The sequence below is a fragment of the Copidosoma floridanum genome, unplaced genomic scaffold (assembly GCF_036245765.1).
Source record: "Copidosoma floridanum isolate Cflo_tuat_1 unplaced genomic scaffold, Cflo_Japanese_pri ptg000007l, whole genome shotgun sequence".
Classification (NCBI taxonomy): Eukaryota; Metazoa; Arthropoda; class Insecta; order Hymenoptera; family Encyrtidae; genus Copidosoma; species Copidosoma floridanum.
In genome coordinates this window covers 2,225,112-2,249,328 of record NW_028321884.1, presented here as the reverse complement: position 1 = coordinate 2,249,328, position 24,217 = coordinate 2,225,112, and the positions used below count along the sequence as shown (strand labels likewise).

The window sequence follows — 24,217 nt, the reverse complement described above, 5'->3', positions numbered from 1 at the left end:
CTCAGTGGGTGTCTGTGCGCGGGCGGGGAGAGTCGACGATCGACGACAACAACTGATTCGCAGTGTCGCAGTTTAAGTTGTATACATATATACCTATATAGGTTTATTAGGGTCTAGCTGCACGTAGTAAGTACTTGATACTTCGCTTGCAGTTCAGTTCCTAGTGTTCCTACACGCTCGATTACTTAACACACATTTATTTACCTACTTTAAGAGATAAGTAGTGGTATACGCGCAGGCAGACACGAGGCGCGTGGGGGCGAAAGCACGGGAAAACCGTGTATTCTTGTACAACTTGCAGAGGTGATAAGAAGCAAGTGAGCGTGTACAGTGCAGTACCTACGCGCGTGGATGTATAAGTTCTCGTTTTTGAGTGTACAATTGTGCGTATTTTTCTATTTGTATTCCTGCCTACTTATCGGGAGTTTTTGCAGAGCGTAGAGAGAAGAGACACACCGAGGAAACCGAAGACTCCGAAAGGGAAAAAACGTGTGCCCGATGGCGTCGACCCGTCAAGCATTACTTTCAACACGATTTATCAATTGCTGCACCTGTTCGATTATTTCGTCATCGATATTTACAAGTAGTGCAACAGTAGGTGACGATGAATCCCATGTGACGACTGTTTGTTTATTATTGTTGTCGAAGTGACTGACGTGCGCGCGCGAAATAAACATACATCCAATAGTGTACCCGTATACCTCTACTCAAATACCTGTACACCAAGAAAACGCATTTACTGTTTTACTTATTAAGTACGATACTACAAGAGGGAAATATAAAAGTAATCCTGCATACAATGGACCCGAGCAGCGTCGAGAGGGAGTGCAGCGCGCTGGGCTGCCTCTTCCAGCAGATCATCCAGGACATGAAGGTCAGTTCAATATTTTAGAGCTCAGTCTTGCACTGTTACAATACAATAGAGGAAGAGAGGTACCTTACATACAGTACCCAGAGAAACGTGATCTTGCATTTAGTGAGTTATTATATTATTAATACTGTGCACTCGCTCTCTCTTTGAAGCAAGAGTACTGTGTATTGTGCGTTCGACGCGCTTTTCTCATTGTTCCTCTCCCCTTTATTCAATGAAAGCGAGGTTGTAAAGACGTAATTCGGCACAATTGGCACAACGCGCTTCCCTCGGATTTTCTCTCCCTTCACCGTCCCCTTTCCACTTCCTCACCGCTCTCTCTCGCTCTTTCTCTCTCTTCTTCTTCATGCCCGTTTTTCCCTCTGCATCCGTGTTCTCTTGCTTATATGTGTTACACCTCTATGTCCACCTCCGCTCTCTTACATCCCACACACGTACATATCTTTTCTTTCGACACTCAATGACTATTATTATGATATGCTGATTTGTAATTTAAAAAAAAAAATGAAAATTTTTTTATTGCAGAATGGTGCCCCTCTGTGGGAGGATCTCATTTCCAAGGCAACAAAGTTGCACACTTGTTTAAAGTGAGTTTTCATCACTACTGCCATTGTTCTGTTTACCAAAACAAGTCCTTTAAATGTTTAATTTTTCACCTTTCTTTCAGAGCTGCAATTGTAGCTATTTCTGCATACCTAGAAGCTTTTCAGAAGATTGCCGATGCTGCAACTAGTGCCAGAGGTACGGATTGTTGAAAAAAAAATCCTCTTTTCAATTTATTTGTAAATTTGTGGACTTTGCTTTTAAATAAAAATCATGTTTTTAGGAGCTACCAGAGAAATTGGAACAGCCCTCACGAGAATATGTCTTAGACACAAAGCAGTTGAAACAAGAGTAAAATCCTTCACCAGTGCTATCATGGATTGCCTGGTGATACCACTCCAAGAAAAATTAGAAGATTGGAAAAAGTCATTAGTTTACATTGATAAGGAGCATACTAAGGAGTACAAAAAGGCCAGAACAGAGTTGAAAAAGACATCCAGCGATACTCTGAGATTGCAAAAAAAGAAAACAAGAAAGGGCTTGCAGGGGCAACAGATTTATGGCACACTGCCACATGGCGTTAGTCAAGCTAATGCCACCAATCTTGCTGGTGGTGATGGTGAACTGGGAAGACTGCTTGAATCCTCGGCTGCTATTGTTCAGGAGAAACGTCAAACGTTGGAGGAGACAGAAAGAAAGGCTGTGAGGGCTGCTCTGCTAGAGGAAAGAGGAAGATTTTGTCAGTTTGCCAGATTTTTGAAACCTGTACTTGTAAGTACAGCAATCGCTCCCATCTGTACAAAAAATATAACCTGGTGTGAATGATTATAAAATATAAATCTCTTTGTATTGAAAAACAGGATGAAGAAATCGCGATGTTGATGGAACTGACGCATCTCCAAGAAGTCGCGGATCAATTACAAAAGCACACTACGTCACCCCAACAACTTCCACCGGCCTCCGAACAGGTGATAAGTGATATTAAGGGTCGAGATGCTGCACAGTGGACACTGGCTACCCCGCCATCAAGCCCATCGCTCTCCCTTGGCTCACGAAAAAGTTCCATGTGCTCAATTAGCTCCCTAACGAGTAGTAGCAGCGGCTCTTGTAAGAGTCACCCTAGCCCGTCTGCTGGCCATCCTTCGTCCGCGTGGCACAGATCGGCCTCGCAACAGGTAATTTTGAACTTTTGTATTTTTAACGCAAGCAGTGTATTTAATATTGTTCAAATTTTTTATTAAAATTAATAGTTTTGACAGTTCCTAACAGTATTAATTTTTTTTATTCTTTAAATAACTGTTTCTGTAATTATTTTATTTTTTTAATAGTATTATTTTGATCGTTTTGATTAATGTATATTAGAAACTTGTGTAGTTGTGAGATGCAACAATCAATGTTAGATGTTTGTAGATTTTAATATATATGGCATGTTTAATACACAGTAGTTGATCCACTTTTTGGTAACTTTTAGTCTCACAGCTGTTCATAACGCGAGTTTGAAAAAATAAATAAATAAATGATGAAATAAACGAAAGACGTCGAGTTGGCTGGTGATGCAGCGGGGAATTACAACTGCTTAGCGTTATGCCTTTCTTTCTTTTTTTTTTTTTTTTTTTTAATGTAGTCAATGTTGTGTATGATCGTTATAGCCATTCTGCGGTTTGGTGACTCTACGTTACCGTCGTTTCAACAACTGTGGCTCTCGTGATTCTGGCTTCACATCCCTTCAAGAAAATATTTTTACACAACCTATACACAGAAAACAGGTACGGTGTAGCGTAATTTAGTGCACGACTGCTATACGAAAGTTTTTAATTTTCATCAGAGCAAAAAGTTTAGTCTCTATCAATTACATACAAACGATTGTATTTTAGGCCTATTTGTGGTAAAACAAAAATGATACATTGATAAAAAAAATCAACCTTCCATTCCCTTTGTTTTACGAAAAAAATATCTTTTTTTCTCTGGTGATAAATACAAGCAGCTCGCTTTTCATGCAAAATTGAAGCATTTGCACAATTTTAACGCTTATTTCCTCCTATTACTCACTATAAACACGTTTTTAATCTTGTCTGTTTTTTTATTTTTACCATAGTATGAAAAAATATTACGTAGTTAAAAAAATCTTACAATACTGTAGGCGTCCCAGGCTCCTAGGCCGTCAACCACATCGACTTGGCCTGATCTTCAACAAGAAAACACATGCAATGCGCAACACAATTCGCAAGATCCTAATGCAGCGGGTGACAGGCCTCACACAATTTCTTCAAGTACGTTGAAAAAAAAAAACTTGGATAAAATCAATAACAACTTTTATTCCAGAGACAATATGATAAGTTTTTTTAAATTATGTTTAAAGCGTACGAAAAGGGCCATCAAAGACCAGCTCTAAGCGCGTACACATTTCAAGCCCTGGATCAAAGTGGTTCTTGTCAGAGTCAACCTGCTTCCCCAGTTTCCACTTCGACTGTCAATGCCCAGACAAACACGTTAAGAATACAGCAGCGAAAAAATAGCAGTGGAAGTATAGGCCGCGAGCGACCGCCCATTCCAAATCGATGCTCTAGTTTGGAACGACCGTCTGTACCCTCGAGAATTGATTCGGCAGATACGTCGAATGTTAGACACGGTCCAGACAGTCCTAGAGCAAAAAAATTACCCATACCAGCACATCTTGCCAAGGGTAAATCATTTGAAAAAATGTGTTACTTTAAAGTCAATTGTACTTATTTAAGCACGCGTTTTATTAAATTTTTTTAGAAATAGCATTCCATCAGCCTCTGCTGTTCCAACAGCCAATGTACGTCAATATGCACGAGCTAGCAAATTTGGCAGCTACCAAGGCCCAAGAGATACTTCCACCGCCGCCTCCACCCCCGACCGTGGAAGGCGACGCACCGACTGAAAGTGCACCCACCGCCTCTATGGAGACAAAGACTGAGACCCTTGTGACAAATTCGAGCGTCGACAGTAGTGGCGAGCACATAGTTGTAAGTTCCATAACCCAACGCAGAGGGTCCCTGCAACAGACGAGCAAACCTGCGCCACCAATGCGTCGAGTTTCCGCGATTGTTGCTGAAAATTTCGAAGAGCGAAGCGGTGGTGGCCATCACAACGACAGCGACCTCGAAAACCTGCCACCTCCGCCAGCGTTCTTATTGGAAGGCTCTTCTCCTGCATCGAGTGCTGCTGGTAGCCCTGCTTCTCAACGGAGGTCTATTTCCGTGTCAGAGACGGTGAGGACGCTTACGGAACTGCGTCACACACCAGCCAGTCCATCCCTCTTAAGGCGCAAGATCGCGACTCAGGCGCAAGTTCACGCTCAGGTTCAAGCCCAGGCTTCTAGCACCGGTGATGAGAAGGCTTTGGCCCGAGCCAGTAGCAGTGGCGCATCGGCTATCAAACAAATCGCTTGCTGTGCCATAGAACGAGCGAGCATGGCCATCAGGTAATTTTTCGGGTTTTTGCGAAAATTAAATTAAAATGTCGTAATGTGATTTTTAACGCATGACAATTTTTTAACGTAGCAATGGTGGCTCTTTGGACCGTAAGTCAAATCTCAGTCAGCGAAATGTTCAAAAAGTTGTAGCGGAAAACGAAAGCCACCCAACCAGTCAAGGGCCGGGAGGAGTCGCTTCGAGTTTTATAGCGGTATTGAATGCCAAATTCACAAACAGTATATCTTCGACAAACAGTGGTAGTGGCTCGGCTAACAACAGTCCTAAACCAGTAAGAAAGTTTTCCATGGATCAACAAACAAATCGGAATCCAAAAGCGTCGAATGAATTCCTCGAGACATTAAATGCCAGGCTTGCGGAAAAGCAGCAGCAGCAGCAGCAGCAACAACAACAACAACAGCAGCAACATCATACCCAGCAGCAGCAACAGCAACAACAACGAGTAAATCAGAGTAATATAAGTTTAAGGTCTGCGAGTGTAAGACGTATCATGGCGAGCCGCATACCCATCATTGATCCACTTCTAGTAAGAGATTCACTAATGGATCAAATCCGAAAAGGTACGTCACTGCGTAAGACTAATGGTCCTGACGATAGATCGGCACCGAAGATTTTTTGAAAAAAATTTATTCTTTCCAAGTAAAAAGTTCAAGTAGACAATAATCGATTTTAGTCTGTATGTGAAACTGGTAACACCTTTACTAAACACTCTATACATTTATTATTTATAATATTTTCTATCGTAAGTATGATTTAAAAAACACACTAAGCAATAACTCGATGATTAAAATGTGACCAACTTACCCACATGCTCAAGTGAGTCATGAATCATTACTCTAACATTGTTTATCGTATATACTTTTTTTCATATAAATCAGTTTAAAGTGTTGATTCAAGTATTTTAAATATAACTTATTTGTCAACAATGTAATACTTTTGTTTGACGTGTTAAGGGATGGAATTACTTTATCACAGACAGTAGAGATTATATATTTGATTTATAGTGTAGCTTGAAAGCTCATTTCTACTCGGAAAGAAGTCGAACTGTTAACGTCCATATCAGTGCAGCGGACATGAGCGTAAAATTTTGATTTACATCAAAAAATAACAAAACGCGAATGTTCCTCGTCTGCTGAGAAAGCCTGTCCATGGCAGGATACGTATCCTTCAATTCATTTTTCTTTTTTACTTCATTGATACTTTATGTTATTTTACTTTTTATTGATATATTTTTTTTTTTTTTTTTTTTTTTTTCATAATTACTCATTATTGCATTTGAAACAAGAGACTGAGCGCGTGAAAATCGACGATTCTGGTGCAAAAATATTTTGTTTTTCTCGACGAATAAGCCCTAGTATTACTTGTGCGACCATATATTTGCGTTTCTTTGCGTAATATTCCCTGCTGAATATCTTCTAACACTGTATAATTAATTGTATCAAACTAAAACGCAAACGAATAAACGAAAAAGAAAAATATAATGAAATTGGAAACAATGCACGGCTTGAGGAATGTAAAAATTTAGCCGCAATGACAGCCCGTAACGTAAATTGCTCGCGTGATATTAACCAAATGTAATTTTTCTAACAAACGGTATAAATTATTTAGCATATTGAGGCTTCTAGGCAAGCGTATACTTTGGACATGTAAGGGTTTAAGCTCCCGTACATACCAACGCATCCCAATTGACCCTTTTTTTACTCGAATATCGCATAGAAAAAAAAATCCAATACAAAACGAGCGCGTAATCCTCCCCCCCCTATTTTTGTATGATTTTCATAATAAAAATAAAAAGAAAGCGTAATCTCATAGCGTATCCAGTTTTCCTTGATACTTACACGCTTCTTTTTTTCTTACGCATAATTTAATCTGCGAGAGGTATAGAAAAGATCTAGCTGTTTAGTTGTTTTGGACCAATATATATATATATATTTTTTTTTTATAGAATAAAACTTTAGTTCCGTGTACAAAAACCATACGCAGTGTACTTTTAAGTAAGCTATAACTTAACAGAGTAGCATTTTTATTTACGAGAGAAAAATATTGTAGCTAGAGCTAATATTTTTCAAGATACGATAAGAAAAAAAAAAGCAAATCAAAATTGAAAAAAAAAAAAGAAGAAAAACGTAAAAAGATGTAAATTCATTTAAATAGTTGTATATGTACAATAAATGTTTGATTTGTCTCTCTTTCTCTTGATACTACGCGTATTTTATCGAGTTTGTCGAAAAAAAAAAGTATTGTAATTGTTGTAGTGTCACAGCTACCGTTTTTGTACAACTCTTTTATTGCGCTTCTCTTATCCAAAAAGGAGTGCGTCCAGTTTCTTCCTGTTCTTTATATATATATATAAAAAAAAAAAAAAAAAAAAAAACCATTAATAACAAAAAATAAATATATATGATGTTCATGTACACGAAGTTCGTATTATATATGATTGTAATATGAGCAGATCTAGCCTAGTGCAAAAAGCAGAAATTGTAAAAACAAAAACCGTGCGACGTCTCGCGAGTCGGCGATTCGCCTATTAATGTAATATCGATAACTGCCAGTTTAACCGTAGAGACTTTTATTCGAAGACAATTAAAATGACTGTATCGAAGACACCGACTGCTTATAACTTGATAAATATATACGCTAACGAAGAAGAAAAAAGAAAATATTAACGAATAAATAACTATAAGGGAAGAGAGAGGGAGAAAAAAAAAAAGATAATACGAACGAAATAGAATTGCCGAGACGCCAGACGGGGCGACCCGTCGCTTGGCGCGCGTACGAATCTGCTGTAAGAGAATAATCTATATTTAATGTAGTTACTCTAAAGGATGTTGTTAATTTGTAATAATACCGATTACTTGTGTGTATGTCCGATGTTGTCTGCAAAGGGAGAAGGGAAATGTTTTAACGAGCAAATAAAGAGACATCCGAGTAATCCAACTCTGGACCTTTTTTTTTTTTTTTCTTCTTATACACTTTATTTTCTCGATCTCCCTTGTTATACAGTTTTTCACACCACATGTGGTTTCTACATTATTACAATACTCTTGTACACAACTATAGCTCGAGTATATATTTATACGATACGAGTGCAACTTACAACGTGTAAGAAATAAAAAAATAAAAAAAAGACCAGCCCAAGCAAACGACCCTTCGAGGGCATACGGGTCCTCGTTCGTAACACACGGCAATGAAAGAGAAAAGGATCTACGGGCCGCCTCTGGTTGCAGCGAACAACGAGCAGGCGCGCCTAGCCCTTTCGATCTCGCGAGGCTCCCCGACGACATCCGTCAGAGCGAACATGGCACTGTCCTCGTCGAGCAAAACTCTCGCCCTATCGGTCGCCTTTGAGTAATCCCTAGCCTCCCCCGCGCCGAATATCAAAGCCATTATTCCAGCTGAAAGTACATAATTATACCAACGATTAACAATTTTCATTATCCGGCGTACAGGGGCACTTACGCTTGTCGAGCGGCGCACAGGTGCACTCGGATTTCATCTGCAGCTCCATCGTAGCCCGGAGCCGGCCGGCGTCGGCTGCCTTGCGGGGACTCAGGTCAAGGAGCAGCCGGACCTTGCGCGATCTCCTCACGGCCACTTTGACGACGCTCGTCGACGAACAGAACAGGTCCTCCACGTCCGCGGGCAGTCCATCCTCGCATCTCGGGCACGAGACTGCTGTCCCGTTGTCGATCCGCGGCGTTGACACCGTCCAGATCGGTTGGCTCGTCGCTGCCGTCGTTGTCGCCCCGGATATAATTTCGGAAGTGTTGTTGTTGATCGTGAAGAAGGGCCCGGGCACGTATACCGGGACTGGGCCCTCGATCCCGTTGGGCGTATCCAGCTCGTGGTCGACGTTCACAAAGACGGGAGAGAAGCCCTCGTCCACCACGTCGAAACTCGCCAAGATCGGCTTGGCAGAGAACAGCTGCTCCTCCCGTCCTCCCTCGGCACCGCTACCCTCGCCCACTGACACGCGTTTGTTAGAAAAAAACAAAAAAACAAAAAAAATTGTCACGCTGTTATTTCAGCAAGAAAACTATACGTACGATCCGTCGTCGTCGGCGATGGCACAGTACTCCCTGGTCTCTGAATCACCTGCACCGTGGGACCGATCTTCTTCTCCCTCGTGACTTTACCAAGGGCTTGGTCGTCGACGTGCCTGGGAATCTCACCCGCGGACAGCTGGTTGTTGAACTCCTCGTCGCCATCGTCATCCAGGTGCATTTTTCTCGGCATCGGCTCGTTCGTTTCGTGTCCCGGTTTCTCGCTATCGTTCTTCTTGACGCACGGGTCAACGAACCTGTAACTCTGCAACAAGCGCCGACGCGTTCGTGATCGATCGATCGATCGCAGTGAAAAAAGCTCCAACTTACCGTCGAGACCGTGAGCTCTTGCTGATAGTAGTCGTAGAGCTTGATGTTGCCGGGCTCCGCGTTGTCAACCACGTTCTCGCGAACCGCCTGGAGCGATATGCACGTCTTTTGCGACGTCAGCTTGTCAAAGTAAATGACCACCGTGTCCTGGTTCTCCTCGAACCGCTTAACGCCTGGAACCGTGGATTGGTCGTACGTTTAATAATCACAATTCCCTTTTAGCTCATGTGGACACAATAGTTCGTGGGACAGGTACCGGTAGCGTGCTCGTCGAGCAAATCGTGGAGACTGCTGCGCTCGGGCGTGAAGCCGGTGACCATGCCGATCTCCAACAAAGCCATGTTGCTCTCCTCGTCGGCGAGCTTGTACCTCGCGCAAACGTTGAGCCTCTGAAGCGAGCACCGGTCTTGGGGCTGGTTGCTTTCAAGGTGGCCCACTGTCGGCACGCTCTCCGAACTGGCCGTCAACTCGAAGGCCTCGGATCCCGTGGCCTTGGCCTTGTTGTACCTCAGGCTACTCTGGGCGCGTTTAGGAAAGAAAGTCGTGAGGCCACTTGACATTCGCGCGTTGTGGACGAAAATCGAATGAATTTTTAATAAAAGCAACGATCGAATGAGAGAGAGAGAGAGACCTGTACGAGCAGGCAGCCCTCGCCCTCGGCGAAGATCTCGAGACTGGTCGGCACGGTGGGCAAGTCGATGCGCTTCAAGACCGAGCGGTTGTCCTCGTCGATCTTGTAGAGCTGCTCGAGGTCAGTGGCCGTGACGAGGACCGAGAGCTCGGTCGTGCTCGCATTGGCCATGGCCAGGGCGAACTTGGTCAGGGCCTCGAGGCCGAGGATCGTGTCCTGGGTCGAGGTGAAGCCACCGGCGGCGTTGCGCTTGCCGGAGCACAACCAACGCACGGCTCGAAGCGCCTCCATCAGATTTGCCTCGCCCCCGAGTTTCAGCAGCGACAACACCCCGTAGGCCGTCATCTCGACGCTCAAGCTCAAGCTGGGTCGGCTCTTGTCCTCCCACCAGACGAGGTTCTACAGAGAAACACGGTATAAATAACACATCCTGTCATTGGAGGAAGGGAGGGAGAGGAAGAAAGAATGAAACTTGCATTCTGACGAGAGGCGCGATTCATGAGAAGCCGCAAGCTCTCGTTGGCCCTGGGATGCTCGAGGAGGGCGAGGGCGTAGGTGGTGAGGACGGCGCTGTACGGATTGTCATCGGTGGCAAAGTCCTCGGACGCGCTAGCCTTTTCCAAGCAGTAGAGGGCATTGTTGACCAGGGTGTTGCTCGTGCTCAGTGGCACCCCGGACTCGAGCAAGGATATCAGCACGTAAGCGGTCAGGGCCGACGAGCCCTCCTCCCGCAAGCCGCCCTTCATGTCCTTGTGGAAAACTTGCCCGACCACGGGGAAGCAGCCGTTCTCCAGTTGCCTTCTCACGATCCACTTTAATTTTGTTTTGTTAGAGATTTGTGATAGCATTCGTGTATTACACGTGTAATACTTTATTTGTTAACTATCGGCGGGTGTGGTGAAGTAATGGAAAAAAAAAAAAGAAAAAAAAATACCTTGACACTCGACTTGAGGTCCCTCTCGTCGATCTGGATCATTCCCCGGGCTTGGGCGAACGATTTCACGACGAATGCGGTCAGCCACATGGATCCGCTGCTCCCCTCGTCCGTGGGCCCAAACGCCGAGTAAGAGCCGTCGGGGTGCCGGTAGTTCAGCTCCCTCTGATATCCTAAAATCCAAAGTGGCCACAATTATATCACAGCTCTGAGAAACCAAAAACAATAACAGAGTTACCTTTGCGCATGTTATTGAGAGCCTTGGCCCGTATCTCGGAAGCCTCGTGTCTGCTGATGGCGTCGAGGTAGGCTATCGCGTGGATGTTGGGCACGAAGAGGATCATGTTTTGCTCACCACAGCCCATGGGCAATCTGACCAGCTGGTCGAGGTTGTCGAGCGCCGGCCCAAGGACGTCACCGATCAGGGAAACGTGGGCTCGTACGCTGCCTTCGACCACGTGCTCACCGGATTTCGGTAACTCCAAATCCCACACCACGGACGAGTCGTCGCTAAAGTCCTTTGGGCAGAGGAACGCCGACTGGCTCACCTCGATCGGAAAACCCTCGGCCTTCACCAGCACCGGCTTCACTATGTCGTCCCTGCTCGTGTTTGTTTTTTTTTCGTTATAATTAAAATAATATGATTTTCTTTGTCACGTCTCAATAACACATGTGTAATAATGAGTGTTCCTGCCTCGTGTAGGGTATGTCTTTGGGGCCGCAGTCGTGGAAGGCACTCGAGTCGACCTCCGCCGAGACGCTGATGTTCAGTTCCCCCAGATCCCGGGGCAGCAGTAGAAACTCGTTGACCACACTGTCCTTGCTCGGCACGCAAAACTTGGCCACGGACGATTGATTGCCACTTGGCGCCAAGTCGAGGCCGTCGTGCTTCAAAAGTCGGATGGCAACGGGTAGCGGGTGGTGCATGTAATTGAAGAGTTGAACCTTGAGGTGCAGTTGCTCGCCGCGTTTGATGCTGTAGGGTAAACTGTAGTCCAGGAAAAAAGGTTGGAAAGCCGTTATCTGACTCGGCACGCCGATTCCCAGGCCCTGCTTGCTCGATATACACACGGCCTTGCCGATCCACTCGGTTATGGTGTCCGGTAGCTTGCGCTCTATCGTTGCTCTACCCTGATTTCTGGTTTTTTTGTTTTTTTTTGTTCATTAAATACAAAGTTATACTTTAAAGAATGTAAGGAAGCAACAAGCAAATACTCGGTAGGGATGAGCTCCCAGATCCAAGTTTCCGGAAAGTAAGATCTGACGATGGTCGAAGTCTGTAGTTCGGCGGACATGGGGTCCACCTGGTAGCCGGTGTCCTGAGTCGCGGCCGTTGACTCGGCGAGTACGTTTCCTGGCGCGTTGAACTGGAAAGCCAGGGGCATCGCCTTGACCGCCTTCAACATTCTGTCTGAGGAGCATCAACCAACATTCCAATGTTACACAACCACGGCGGTTCAAAGGAGAATGTAATTGTAGGGACAAACAAACATTTTAGCTCACCAGGCTCGTCGATGTCTTCCTGCGACATCGGGCCCATCGACGACCGACCCGGGCTCAGTCGCCAAGGTGGACAGGGTCTCGATTCGAGAATCAAGTCGCTCATCACGACGGTCCCAAAATCCTGCGTGGATCGATCGATATATAATTGCACCTGGGAGAATGTGTATACATGTATGATAAAAATAATGATTTATTGTTGTCCTCACGTCAAAGGCCTGAATGGCGTCGACGTAGTTGGCCGCAAAGTTGTACGTGACCGAGTGGCGCTTTTCCCGAGCCGCGGTGGCAACGGGTTTCGGCAGGTGGTCGATCTCCTCCTGTTCCTCCTCGGCGCTTGACTCCTCCACCGATTGAGAATCTTTGAAAAAAAAAAAAAAAAAAAAAAAAAAAAAAAACAGTCAAACAACCAACGCCAACACGCGTATGATGGGATGAGAGAAAGTTCTAACTGGGGGCGCAGTGGGCCCAGCTGCTCTGGAGGGGCAGCGTCTCGGCGGGCAGGTGGAATCGCTTGAGCCGGTTGAAGACGCTGTCGGGTTCGAGGAGGTGCGGCTCGGCGGCAGGACCACCCGACGACGACGACGACGGCACAAGGAAGCGCGTCGACTTGTCGACCGCTGAGATACCGCAGAGGGACATGGGCGCGGCCTCGAAGTGGAACTGGGCCATAGAGCCGGGTCTCTGTCTGCTTTCGTGCCAAGTTATCTTGACCGGGTTGTCGAAGCACTGGCCGACCTCGATGCTGTGGCTCGAGCTAACCACCTCGTTGTCCGGTCGCACGTAGTAGAGCAGGAGCGACGAGACGGGCGCCATGCTCGCTGTTATTTTCACACTCAGTGGGAACCTTTTACCCGGAAAACAAAGTGTTGTTAATAATTATTGGTGGTGATAAAACTCGGCGCGTGCACCTGTTAACGACGAACTGATCGGTGGGCGAGGATGACTGATCGCTCTTGGATTTTGGGTTGTTGGCGCCGAGTACGTTGCGAAACTCGGCGTAGTCGAGAAGGGCGTCCTTGCGCGGCTTGTACTTGACGTGGCCAAACACGAGGATGTCGCTCTTGGAATTGATCGAGTAGTGGAAGCTTATGGGCTTGGCGTCCTCTTGCGCCCCCAACGGACTGGTGTACATGACGTTGAACGAGTACTTGAACAACAAAACTCGATGGTGATTTCCATTTGTTTTTTTTTGTTTTTTTTTGTATATATTTAACATATCTGTGCACCTTTTCTCCGCAGACGACCGGTTGGTAGCCACTGGTCACCATGAGATAGCTCGACGAGGGCGAGTACCAGGGCTCGACGTCTATGTACGCCGACGGCTGATCCACAAACACCTAACGGCGCGATACAATTTGATCGGTCTACAGTATACGCGTGTAATAGGTACAAAGAGGAGAAATCATACGGTGGGGTGGAGTCAACTCACTCGCCAGCGCTTGTTGTCGTAGTACTTGTTCGGATAGTCGACGGCAGTTGCGACGAAGCTCAGGAGAACGATGCTCTTGTGCTGGGGGGGCACGATGAAGGACAGGAAGCCATCGGCGTCGGCCGAGGTGAAGTTACGGCATTCGACGACGGACCGCTGCCACTCGTCCTTACGGCGGATCCTCAGGCAGACCTGGATTTTCTCGTTCGGTGCCGGACTCGAGCCGTCGGGTTTCAACACGCGCAGCTTTAATAATCATAACAACGCGGGTGTTCAATTAAGTATACGCCTATCCTCTAAGTTAGACATTTTTCAACCAAGAATACAATCAACAACTTAAACCCCTGCAGAGGGAAAGATATTCCGTGATCATAAAATATGAAAAAAAGTTTTTGTTTTTTTTTTTAATCGTGGGACTTTGGCTATTGAAAACGAATAAATAATATCCTACAGATATGGATAGGAGAGTCGAGTGTGCGTACCTTGCCGTGGTACGGTAGACCGGGTTTGAAGTATCTCGGGGTGTGGGGCGCGAACTCGAGCTTGAGATGCTGGTGCATCACGAGGGACCGGCTCGTCCCCGTCTCGACCCGGCCGCTCTTGGCCTCGGTAAAGTTGGCCAGGAGAACAACGTTGTTGGGTGCCACCTTCCATTGCGGCAACCCAAGAACTTGGGCACTCACCGTGTAGTTCGTGCAGTCGATCGTACCGTTGAACTGTCGATGGATGAGGTCGTTAGAGTCACAGGGGTAGGTATGACATGATCACACACGCGTGTCTATTACCTGCTCCTCGTACTTGATTTCGGCGATGGTCTGCTTCCTCTTCCAGATGGGGGTCTGGGGGCGCAGGTTCAGCAAGAGCCTACCCTTGACCGGCTCCCCGTAGCTGTACCTAACACAGACCCTCCAGGTGACCTCCGTGGCGTCGGCGAGTATGTAAGCCGGGGCGCCTATCGTCACCTGGAAACGCGGCAACACGTACTTGCGCACCTCGAAGCTCGACGTGTGCACCAGCTGGGGCCTCGTCTTCTCAACCTTAATCCTCCAGGTGCCCTGACAAAGCGAAACGCCACATACACATATCATACCGTGTTCTCGGTGACACTCAATGGGGATTAACATCAAGTGGATTGTCGTGCACTCACGGAACTCGGCTCGGCCGACAGGGGAAAGGACAGCTGCGCCATGCCGTTGTCCGTGCTCACGTTCGTCCATTGGGCCACCCGGACCTCCGACGGGTTCTCTATCCACACTTTGGGTATCTGCGCGGCCAAGATGAACAACTCGTTGAGAGAAAGGGGGGGGGGTGAGAAAAAGGATTGGGTGTGTAATTATAATAAATTGCGCACCGGTTTGGTCCACGGCTTGAGGTCGTGCTTGAGATTGAGGATGCGGAGGTTGACGTCCTGGCCGGGCTTGTAAATGGCCTTGTCCGTCTCGACGAAAGTCACAAGCGCGTCGTGCTCGATGAAGATCCTCTTCTGGGCCTCGACGACGTAGTCCGGGTGGTGCAGGCGCAGCCTGAGGCTGGCCACGCTGTACTTTGTGTTGGCCGTCACGCGCAGCTCCATACACGACTCGATCCCTTGACCGGGTAATCATTGTGTACCTTATACTTATTAAAAAGAGCCTAACCACGGATAATTACAACCCCCAACACAGTTTGTCCGTTAAAAAAGGGAGTACATAATATAGTTAGCGAAGGGAGACAGTGAAATTAACGGCGTGCATAAATATATGAGCAACCAAGTAGGTAAGTATTGTTTGAAATTGTCTAAAATTGCCCGTACACCCGCGCACAGTTGGAACGTGAGTATACACACATTGTGCACCCATATTTATATGTACGGGCGCGCGCGAGGGATCATCGTCTTGTTTAAAATGTACGGTACGGAGTTCCCCAGGCCGGAAGCCGCGACAATTTCAATTGAACGGCGCAAACTCTCTCGATCGCCGCATACTCGTGCACCCGTGTTATACATGGTACAACGATGCTCAAGAACCCAAGTTGTATATAGGTACATGTAATATTATTCGTTATCTTTGGATGAAAAAAAAAAAAAAAAAAAAAAAAAGGTATTTATGTTTTACCAGTTTTGAGAGTGGTTTGTATGCTGGCGAGTACATCGTCCTCCCGGTCGACGGTGCTGGTCGACGCGTTGGCGCTACCACCCGACGACGACGCCGCAGTGGCCAACAGATCGACGCTCACGTGCACGGGAGGCTCCAAATTGTGCAACGACAGACACACGTTCTTCTTCTCGCCGGCTATTAGCCGCTTCGGCGCCGTGAACACGTACCCCCGGTTCCTGCGAGACACGCGTGCTTTTGTACCGGTTTCTTTTCTCTGCTCTTCTCCCTTGCACCCACCAAACGACGAATAAGCCCAAAAAAAAACAAGCACCCACCTGTTGGCGACTTGGCCATTGTCGTTGGCCGCCGCAAAAGAGAGGAACGTCGAGAGACAGCAAAACGCGAGGAAGCAACAGAAAAAGTACAGCACCGGTTGGCGCATGATGCTGCGGGGGAGATCGACCAAACTGATGACCGGCCGATTTATTGGATCATCGGCGTGCAGTCGCTCTCATCTGGCTCTCTTCCTATATTCCTTTTTCTCTAAGTATATACGTGCACGTTGTAACGCACGAGTACCCGTGACGCGTATACACACTTGCGAGGGGGGGGGGTTAAAATATTTTAATCGATGGAAAACCTACTTCGCCGATCTTTTATTTTCCTCCGATCGACCGATGTGCGGCGTTACGTATATGTTGGAACTCGGCGTCTTTTCCCCGTCACGGTAGCGCGAGATGATAAATTTTATAAAAAAAAAAAAAAAAAAAAAAAGATTAAAGCTACACGCGCGGGAGCTCGGTCGCCGTACAGCGCGCCGAGGAGATCGATTTCGGAATGACGGGAGGCACGGAAAAATTACGCCTCCTCGGTGGGTGCACATGCACTGCGGTGGTGTAAAAGAGGTATAGGGAGCGCCGATAGCCGGGACCGATAAGCCCTTCTTGGTAATAATATACCCTGTACACACGATGTGCTTTTTACGGTGTGTTATCGGCGAAAAGAATAATAGATGGTCTGTTCGACCGAAGAAAAAGAGCGGGGGGAGGAGAGAATTAAATTACGATTAATCTGAAACGCGCACTTTGTATAAATATGCGTTTAACGCGTTATACCGTGTACATACGAGAAACAACAAGAAGAACAAGTGTACACACGCCGAGACTGCGGATGATGGACTGAACGAAGCGAGGGCGACCCCATGTATATTATAGCGTGGGTATATACCGATCATGACGGCAAAGTATATTGTACATGTATCAACGTCGTCGGGGGGGGGGGGGCTAGTATATGTTCGAGCCACATGTACACATTATAATAATTGCCTTTTGTCATTCAATGATCTGCAACACGAGAGAGGAAGATGCGGCTATATTATCATCTGTGCGTGTATGGAGCTCGCGCTTCGGCTCATCCGACCCGGACGGGATATATATATATAAGTACACGTGTTATTACAATGTGAGATTTGTTGTGCGCTTGTATATCATAACTTTAATATAACACACCAGATGATCTCCTCGGCTTATTCATATACATAATACATAAAGAGCGGCGACGATGATCTCTCTCTCTCTCTCTCTCTCTCCGTCCGTTTTATTCATTCGAGTTTCTTTTTTTTTTTTTTTTTTTTTTTTTTTTTAAATGAAAAAATTGCGACACACGCTCTTTTTGTACATGTGTGTGTGTGTGCATGGGACGATTGAGTTATTGATCCAAACTGACAACAACGGCAACGTACCAATGAGCAACGTTTCGCGCGCGCGCGTGTGTGTGTGTGTTTACAAGTATAGCGCAAAAATAGAAGAAGAAAAAAATAGAAGAAGAAGCGGCTGATGTTCCATTTAGATGAGATTATCGGGTAGTATACGCGCTACATCGCGCGTACAAGCGTATACATAATATATACGTATATACGTACACGTAATGTTTGTGCTGAACTTTTACGAGCTACGTTGTTACTGTGGCTAAATAAATGCAAAACTTCGGTTTTTTAAAAATAGGATAATTATTTGGTATGTCGTGGATTTTGGTGAATTTTCGAAAAAAATAAAATAAAACAAATAAGAACGGAAAGAAAAGCTTTTAATATACTACTCCACTCGTTGGTCGACTCAGCGAAGTTGGGACGTATAACGGAAAAAAAAAAGAAAAAAAAAAAACGGGGAAAATGAAAATGAGCTTTCGTTCCTGGCAGAAAAGTATTTGCGAGCAAGGGGTGCATCTATGCATTGCAACGTATGTACGAGTATATACAACTGTTCGATCACAAGATTGGACCTCCGTTCTGCACAATACACATACGCATATACCGTTGCAATAATGCATGTACACGGGTAATTCTGCCGTGACTGGTTCAAAGCTAGTCGGCTTCAAAGACTTTTAATCATTAAAATAAAAAAACACCCAACCATAGTAAGTGGAGATAAATAATTTTTTTTTTTTTTTTTAGGTAAAGTGTTTTAATTTAGCTTGAACGAAAGCCAGGATCAACGTTTGACGATTGAAAGAAAAAAAAAAAATTCGTTTCACTTGGTGCAACTGGTCGTTAAAATAAGAGTAATGAGAATTACTAAAAGAACAGTGTTGGCATGAAAAGAAAAAAAAAAAAAAAAAAACCGGTTGTGAAGAATCGTTGCATTTACGTCCCCTGCTCGGGATCGGCACTGCAACCTATGGATTAAGTATACTCTACCATACAACAACTCGTAAGTAGACACAAACCCCAAAGACTTTCTCCCCACTTAAAAATGGTTTTTTTTTTCCATTGCCATCGAACGTGTTTAGTTGACGAGGTTGTAATATTATTATTATTATTATTGCGGGTACTTAAAAATACAACTATATAAGGGCACTTTTGTTTTTTTGTTTGTATAGATTGAGATTTAACTTAGGATGTAAATTCCGGAAAAAAAGCTTTATTTTTCACTGGATATACATGTAGGAGCTCCGTTGTATGGACAAAGTCGAGTTTGGAACGCAACTCGAAAGCATAAACGGGCACTTTGACCCTATAAAATTTTTCTTAAATTTCCCTCGTATATATACCGATGTAAGTATATAAGGCCGTACGTAAAAGAAGCCTCGCAACTTTGAGCAAGTACCGGAGCCCATAAATAATTTTATTTATAAACGAGTATCATGCACGAGCTGTGGAACTTACCCGAGCCGGTTACGGGAGATAACCATCCCATGTGTATCGGAAAGGGGGAATAAAGCTCGCGCGCACGCGTCGGACGAAAGCTCCGTGGCGCGCGACACCTGTCATCGGCTGAGGGGGGGAGACAGGGCTTTTTTACGATATCCACATATAGGCACGCGTCGGTTCGGTGGTACGCGCATATACATACGCACACGTATATTATATACACACACCCGAGGACCACAGTTGGCGTTAAAGTGACTCCCCTGCGTACACGAAGCGTAAGGTATAATACCCACTCCCTCTCCGGCTGGGCTTTCATGACAAATGGCTCTTGGGAATACTATATCGATCCGCAGCGACTACGCTCCGACTCGCCCCCGATCCCACATGCCGCTGCCGTCGTGGTAGTACCGTCCGACCAGCAGCAGCGCCCGCTACCACCACCACCCCCCCCTCCCCCTGCAAAATAACATAAACAAGTAAGTGGATTTTGTTGGCTATAGTTGCAAACGTCAATTCGATTTCACCACAAAATACAAATAAATGTAAACCCACGTTGCAGGTACAGCGGGTGGGTGCAGACGGGTAGATACATAAAAGACAAAAAAAAAGAAAAAGCACAGCTCTCCTGGGGGGGAAGGGTCATGTCGGTGGGTGGCCTCGGGGTGTACCCGAAACTGCCGCGGGTGGCGGTGCGCGACAGCTTCGCCGACGACGAGGACGACGAGCTGAGCGACATTGACGACGAGGTGTTCGTGCGGGATGGGAAAAACGGGATACTCAAGCTTGGGGGCGGGGGTGGCGTCGGCCACCTGGTGCGGGCCAATCACGAGGACGACGACGACTACGAGCGCGGGGTGAAGCGACCGCTCATGGCGCCCCGTAGGACCAAGTCACGGGGTGCCCACTTTGCCCCCGAGCCCGGTCTGCAGCCCCGTTTGCCGCTCAAGGCGCTCTTCGCGCCCTTCCTCTACACCATGCTCGGCCTCGTCGTGGTCGTGGCCATTATCGTCCTGTGCGCAGTGGCCATCACGAGGCTGCCCGTCTCCCCGGGCATCGTCGACCGGTGGCTGGCTCACGAGAAACACTCCCCGGCCAAAGAGCCGTACGTCATACCTTGCACGTCCCTTGGCTCGCGGCTCCAGTGGACCAGGACCCTGCCCAGGCTCACCTCGGAGGCGCCGCTGAGGAGCAACGACGTCAACGGGGACGGTGTCGTCGATATCATTGTCGGCTTCAGCACAGGTTGGTGCATATATATATAAAACCTTGAAATTTTCACGCCCCGCGGTGCATGTATAATAGTATGACAAATAAACGTAGGGTTGGACACGTCGGCCGCGACGGAGTTCACGTGCAAGATGTACTTTGAGCAGAGCGCGCCCTGCCTGGGCGGCGTGTTGGCCCTGGACGGGTCGCAGGGGAAAACGTTGTGGACCCATTGGACCGGGCACGCGGTGTTCTCGGTCGATTGTGGCCTGGACGTGAACGGCGACGGGACCAAGGATTGCGCGATCGGGGGCCGTGGTGGGATACTCCACGCGGTCAGCGGCCGGGACGGAACGAGCATATGGGAGCTGAGCCCCGGCGAGCAGCCGGCCGACGCCGCGCGCTACTACGACGTGTACGACGTGAGGTACATAGCCGACATGGATTACGACGGGGTGGGAGACGTCGTGGCAGCTCACACCTGGGGTGCCCAGTCGGAGGTGGTCCTCGTGTCCGGCAAGACCGGCAACAGGATCAATAGCTGGAGGTTTCCCGGGAAAGAGCAGCTGTTTGTCGCCCCCCAGGTGTTGGTCCACCAGGACGGGGAGACTTACCTCGTGCTCGTGGCCAGCGACCGGGACAAGACCGGCGGCCTCTACGTCGTGCCCCACGCTAACCTGCTCAAAGGCGAATTTGTAAGTTTGTTTATTTACTCTCATCCCCTCTCCCGCCCACTTGCTCTCTTTTTCTCTGAAACGACGTCTGACTTAATTTATAAGGAGTAAGCTATGATAATATATATTTCAAACCAGTTAGCAATTGGCACTTGTACCCATTTGGATTCAGAGGGAGAGGAGAGGAGAGTAGGAAACGAGAGTAACAAAAGATTTTATTCCTTAGAAGCTGCAAAAGCTCCGCGAGGGTCCGGTTTCGCTGCCTCCCCTGTTGATCGACGTAAACTCGGACGGCACGGAGGACATGATTGTCGCCATGGCCAACTCGAGCGTGCTGGCCATAGACGGGCTGACCTTCAAGGAGATCTGGAACTTCACGATCGAGGGCTCCGAGGTGATAAGCATCCCCGTGCCCGGTTACTACAACGACGACAACGTCCCCGATTTCATGGTGAAGCACCAGATAGGCCCGGGCTTCCCGCTGTACTATTACACGAGCGCCACGGTGCTGGACGGCAAAACAGGCAAGCCCCTGCTGGAGACGCCGATGATCGACACCATGAGCGGCCAAATGTCCGGGTTGTCGATAACCGTCGACGGCTTCGGCAACGATTGGTTCGTCCACTGGTCCGGCGACTGCCTCGGCAAGGAGGGCGCGAGGGACAAGTACGAGTTCTTCCGCGACTCGGACCCCGACGCAGACCTCTGCAGGCTCAGGTTCAACAGCTCCCTCGTCACGTCGCTCTACGCCTTTAGCCAGCACGTGGGCCCACCCGGTCTGGCGCTCTACCGCTCCGAGGACTGGAAAACCTTGGAGTTCAACAACAGCGTCGACCCCAAGAGCGCGGCCGACGAGTACGCCGCCCGGGTCCAGAATCCGAGCAACGACGGCACCGAGCAGTCCCACGGGGCGAGCAACTCCGAGAGCGAGGCGTTTCAAAAGCCAAGCCAATTTTACCCAAAAACCAAGGACGACAGCGCCTTTTTGGACAAGGCCTTGGACGACGCGCAGCAAGGCGAGAACGAGTGGAAGCCCGACAGGTGGGAGGGGGACAGGTACAACAACGGCCAGCAGCAGATCGGGGAGGACAACAACTACGACGATACGTACGACGACGAGAACGAGAGGCTGATGGCGTCCCGTCAGCTTAACGAGTTCCAGAGGCTGCAGAGGAGCGAAAAGAGCGGGGGCGGCCGGTACATCAACAACGACACCAACAAGATAAGAAACCAACTGACCGACTCGAGCATGGACTACACCAATGGCCAGAACAAGCAGGCCAACTACTACACATCCCTGCACTTTAGCAGGTCGAACAACTCGGACGACAGCTCGGATTACATCCCGGACATAGACTTTGTCGACCTCAAGGAGGCGGAGGCTCTCACCGGGGCCGAGTTGGACAACGTTGCCCCGGCCGAGGAGCCCAGGTCGAAGCGGAGCGTCAAGCGCGAGGGTGTAGCTGGGCTACTGGGGGTACAGAGGCAGCCGCCCACCGGGATTTTGCTTCCGTCTCTGGCGAAACCGGGCGAGGGCGGGAAGAAAACGGTCGACCTTGTCTTTTCCACCTACTGGCTGCCCGCGTCCTCGACGCCCTTTGTTCTGCTCCCGGAGGATTTGAAGTGCATGCGGGAGGCAAAAAGCGCGGGCAAGGAGAGGGAGCCGGCCGTGGGTGAGTGCTTGGCTCGCCGAGGAGTGGATTTCCGGTCGTACCAGGAAGCCGTCGACAAGGAGAACGAAAAGATCGCCCTGGGCCAGATGACGATATACAGGATGCGGCTGCAGTGCACCTGTCCCGAGGACATGCTGGCCGGGCAGACGTGCAAGGACATTTCGGATCAGCAGAGGTGGCCCGAGCACTTGGGCGCCTCGGTCAGCGGGTACTTTGACTCGTGGCGGAAGTAATCAAGAGGATAGGGGGAATTTCATGTGTAATCGTTGGAGAGACGAAGGTTAGAGATATGGAAGAAGATGTGTGTGCGTCGAAACGCGGATGATTGCGATGGATGAAAGATCGTGTGCGTTACGTTATACATAAGTACATGTATTACGAATAGAGGGCTTTGACGAAGGAGCCGGGAAAATGTCTTGTCGTCGTTGCATATAGTTGTACAAATTTGCGATTTTTAATTGATCCATCAAAAATGCGATTGAGCTGATTATTATTACTATTATTATTTTTTTTTTTTTTGTCCTAATTATATGCATCATCGCACAAGTCGATTAGTACAATAAACTACACATTTTTTATACTATACGATGTTAAGGATGACATGCACATATACCCAGCCCTTCACTCGCAACTTTTGTATAAATAAACCATCGTTTGTACAACTATATGCAATCATGTACATATTGTTACATCGTTTATGTTAAAATTTTTTTAATTAACTACATGTATGATTTTGCAACTGTTTTTACTTGCACATACACGACGATACTTATACCCAACATGAAATATTTATGCATAATAACGAAGGTTTTCTTTGATACATACACGTACGTGTATATTATAATATTATACCATCGAACATAAAATGCCATCTGATGCAGAGCATGATTATTATCGTAAGGGAAAAATTAAAAGTATAAGCAAGAATTACAAAGACAATATACGTGTGAAAGTTTAATAGTACCTTAGCACTGTTTTTGTTTTTGTACGAAGGAAACAAATATATATATATATATATATTATAGGACAAAACAATACAAAAAATATATAATGTATTCTACGTGATGATGTTTTTTCGCCGATTAAATAATTCATGTTGATTGATTGCGAAGTTTATAAATATACGAGAGTCGAGCGAAGATGTTATAGTCCCTAAGTTGTACAAAATAAATAATATCGAAAGATGTGTGATATATACCATATATATACTTACGAAATAACGTTTCCGAGTTTTTCATTTTCCGAGCGCTCCTTTCACCCTCGTGTCACGCTACAGAAAAGCCAGCCCGTATATCGGTAAGTGTACCAAGTTTGATCGATAAAAATGTTGTTTACACGCGCCTGCACGCACGACATCGTTTAAAAAAAAAAAGTCAAGTTGCCGCGCACGTCATAAGTATCACAAACTTTTTCCATTCCCTTTAAAGAACCATTTATCCGTAATGCTCAAGTAAACGCGTACAGGTGTGATTTCCTAACCAACCTCCCCACCGCGATGACGTTATATTTAACCATGAAATCGCGAACAAAAAAAAAAAAAAAAAGGAAAAATGCCCTTTGGTGAACGTTAACGAGGACCGTCCATCAACGGAGTAGTCCCAAGAGGATACATCGAGGACAATTCGGAGATAAGGTGAGTACACACGGGAGATCGGCCAAAGGGAATAAACGTGAAATTTCAATCCCAAAAGGACACACG

At 47.0% G+C, this 24,217-nt stretch overlaps 3 protein-coding genes across 5 annotated transcripts; 2 read left to right on the top strand and 1 right to left on the bottom strand.

Moving 5' to 3' along the window:
- Nucleotides 1-74: 74 nt before the first annotated feature.
- LOC106637188 (uncharacterized) lies at nt 75-7,809 on the top strand. Of its 3 annotated transcripts, XM_089589020.1 has the most exons (12): nt 75-874; nt 1,397-1,458; nt 1,539-1,612; nt 1,698-2,185; nt 2,275-2,589; nt 3,064-3,192; nt 3,564-3,684; nt 3,774-4,097; nt 4,175-4,740; nt 4,774-4,862; nt 4,942-5,227; nt 5,297-7,809. In XM_089589020.1, the coding sequence occupies exons 1-12, from the start codon at nt 800-802 to the stop codon at nt 5,489-5,491; spliced, it is 2,724 nt and encodes a 907-aa protein (XP_089445146.1). In that variant the 5' UTR covers nt 75-799; the 3' UTR covers nt 5,492-7,809. The 3 variants fall into 3 exon arrangements, with proteins under 3 accessions (XP_089445146.1, XP_089445147.1, XP_014205383.2); XM_089589021.1 differs by having other exon boundaries at nt 76-874; nt 3,555-3,684; nt 4,175-4,790; nt 4,942-5,250; nt 5,326-7,809; XM_014349897.2 differs by having other exon boundaries at nt 79-874; nt 3,064-3,180; nt 3,555-3,684; nt 4,175-4,862; nt 4,942-7,809.
- A 9-nt stretch (nt 7,810-7,818) lies between these two features.
- LOC106645510 (alpha-1-macroglobulin) lies at nt 7,819-16,987 on the bottom strand. Its single transcript, XM_089589019.1, has 24 exons — nt 16,944-16,987; nt 16,153-16,358; nt 15,836-16,053; nt 15,094-15,329; nt 14,890-15,006; nt 14,528-14,797; nt 14,225-14,458; nt 13,743-13,988; nt 13,540-13,650; nt 13,237-13,460; nt 12,763-13,157; nt 12,520-12,671; nt 12,314-12,434; nt 12,026-12,221; nt 11,505-11,948; nt 11,049-11,410; nt 10,811-10,983; nt 10,353-10,688; nt 9,877-10,275; nt 9,502-9,763; nt 9,246-9,418; nt 8,919-9,180; nt 8,332-8,838; nt 7,819-8,267 (listed from the first exon to the last, which is right to left on the bottom strand). Exons 2-24 carry the CDS (start codon nt 16,257-16,259, stop codon nt 8,077-8,079), a joined length of 5,736 nt encoding a protein of 1,911 aa, XP_089445145.1. The 5' UTR covers nt 16,260-16,358; nt 16,944-16,987; the 3' UTR covers nt 7,819-8,076.
- Nucleotides 16,988-19,606: 2,619 nt separating this feature from the next.
- On the top strand, nt 19,607-22,860 carry LOC106645513 (uncharacterized). Its single transcript, XM_014361398.2, has 3 exons — nt 19,607-20,207; nt 20,286-20,866; nt 21,072-22,860. Exons 1-3 carry the CDS (start codon nt 19,607-19,609, stop codon nt 22,749-22,751), a joined length of 2,862 nt encoding a protein of 953 aa, XP_014216884.2. The 3' UTR covers nt 22,752-22,860.
- Nucleotides 22,861-24,217: the final 1,357 nt, after the last annotated feature.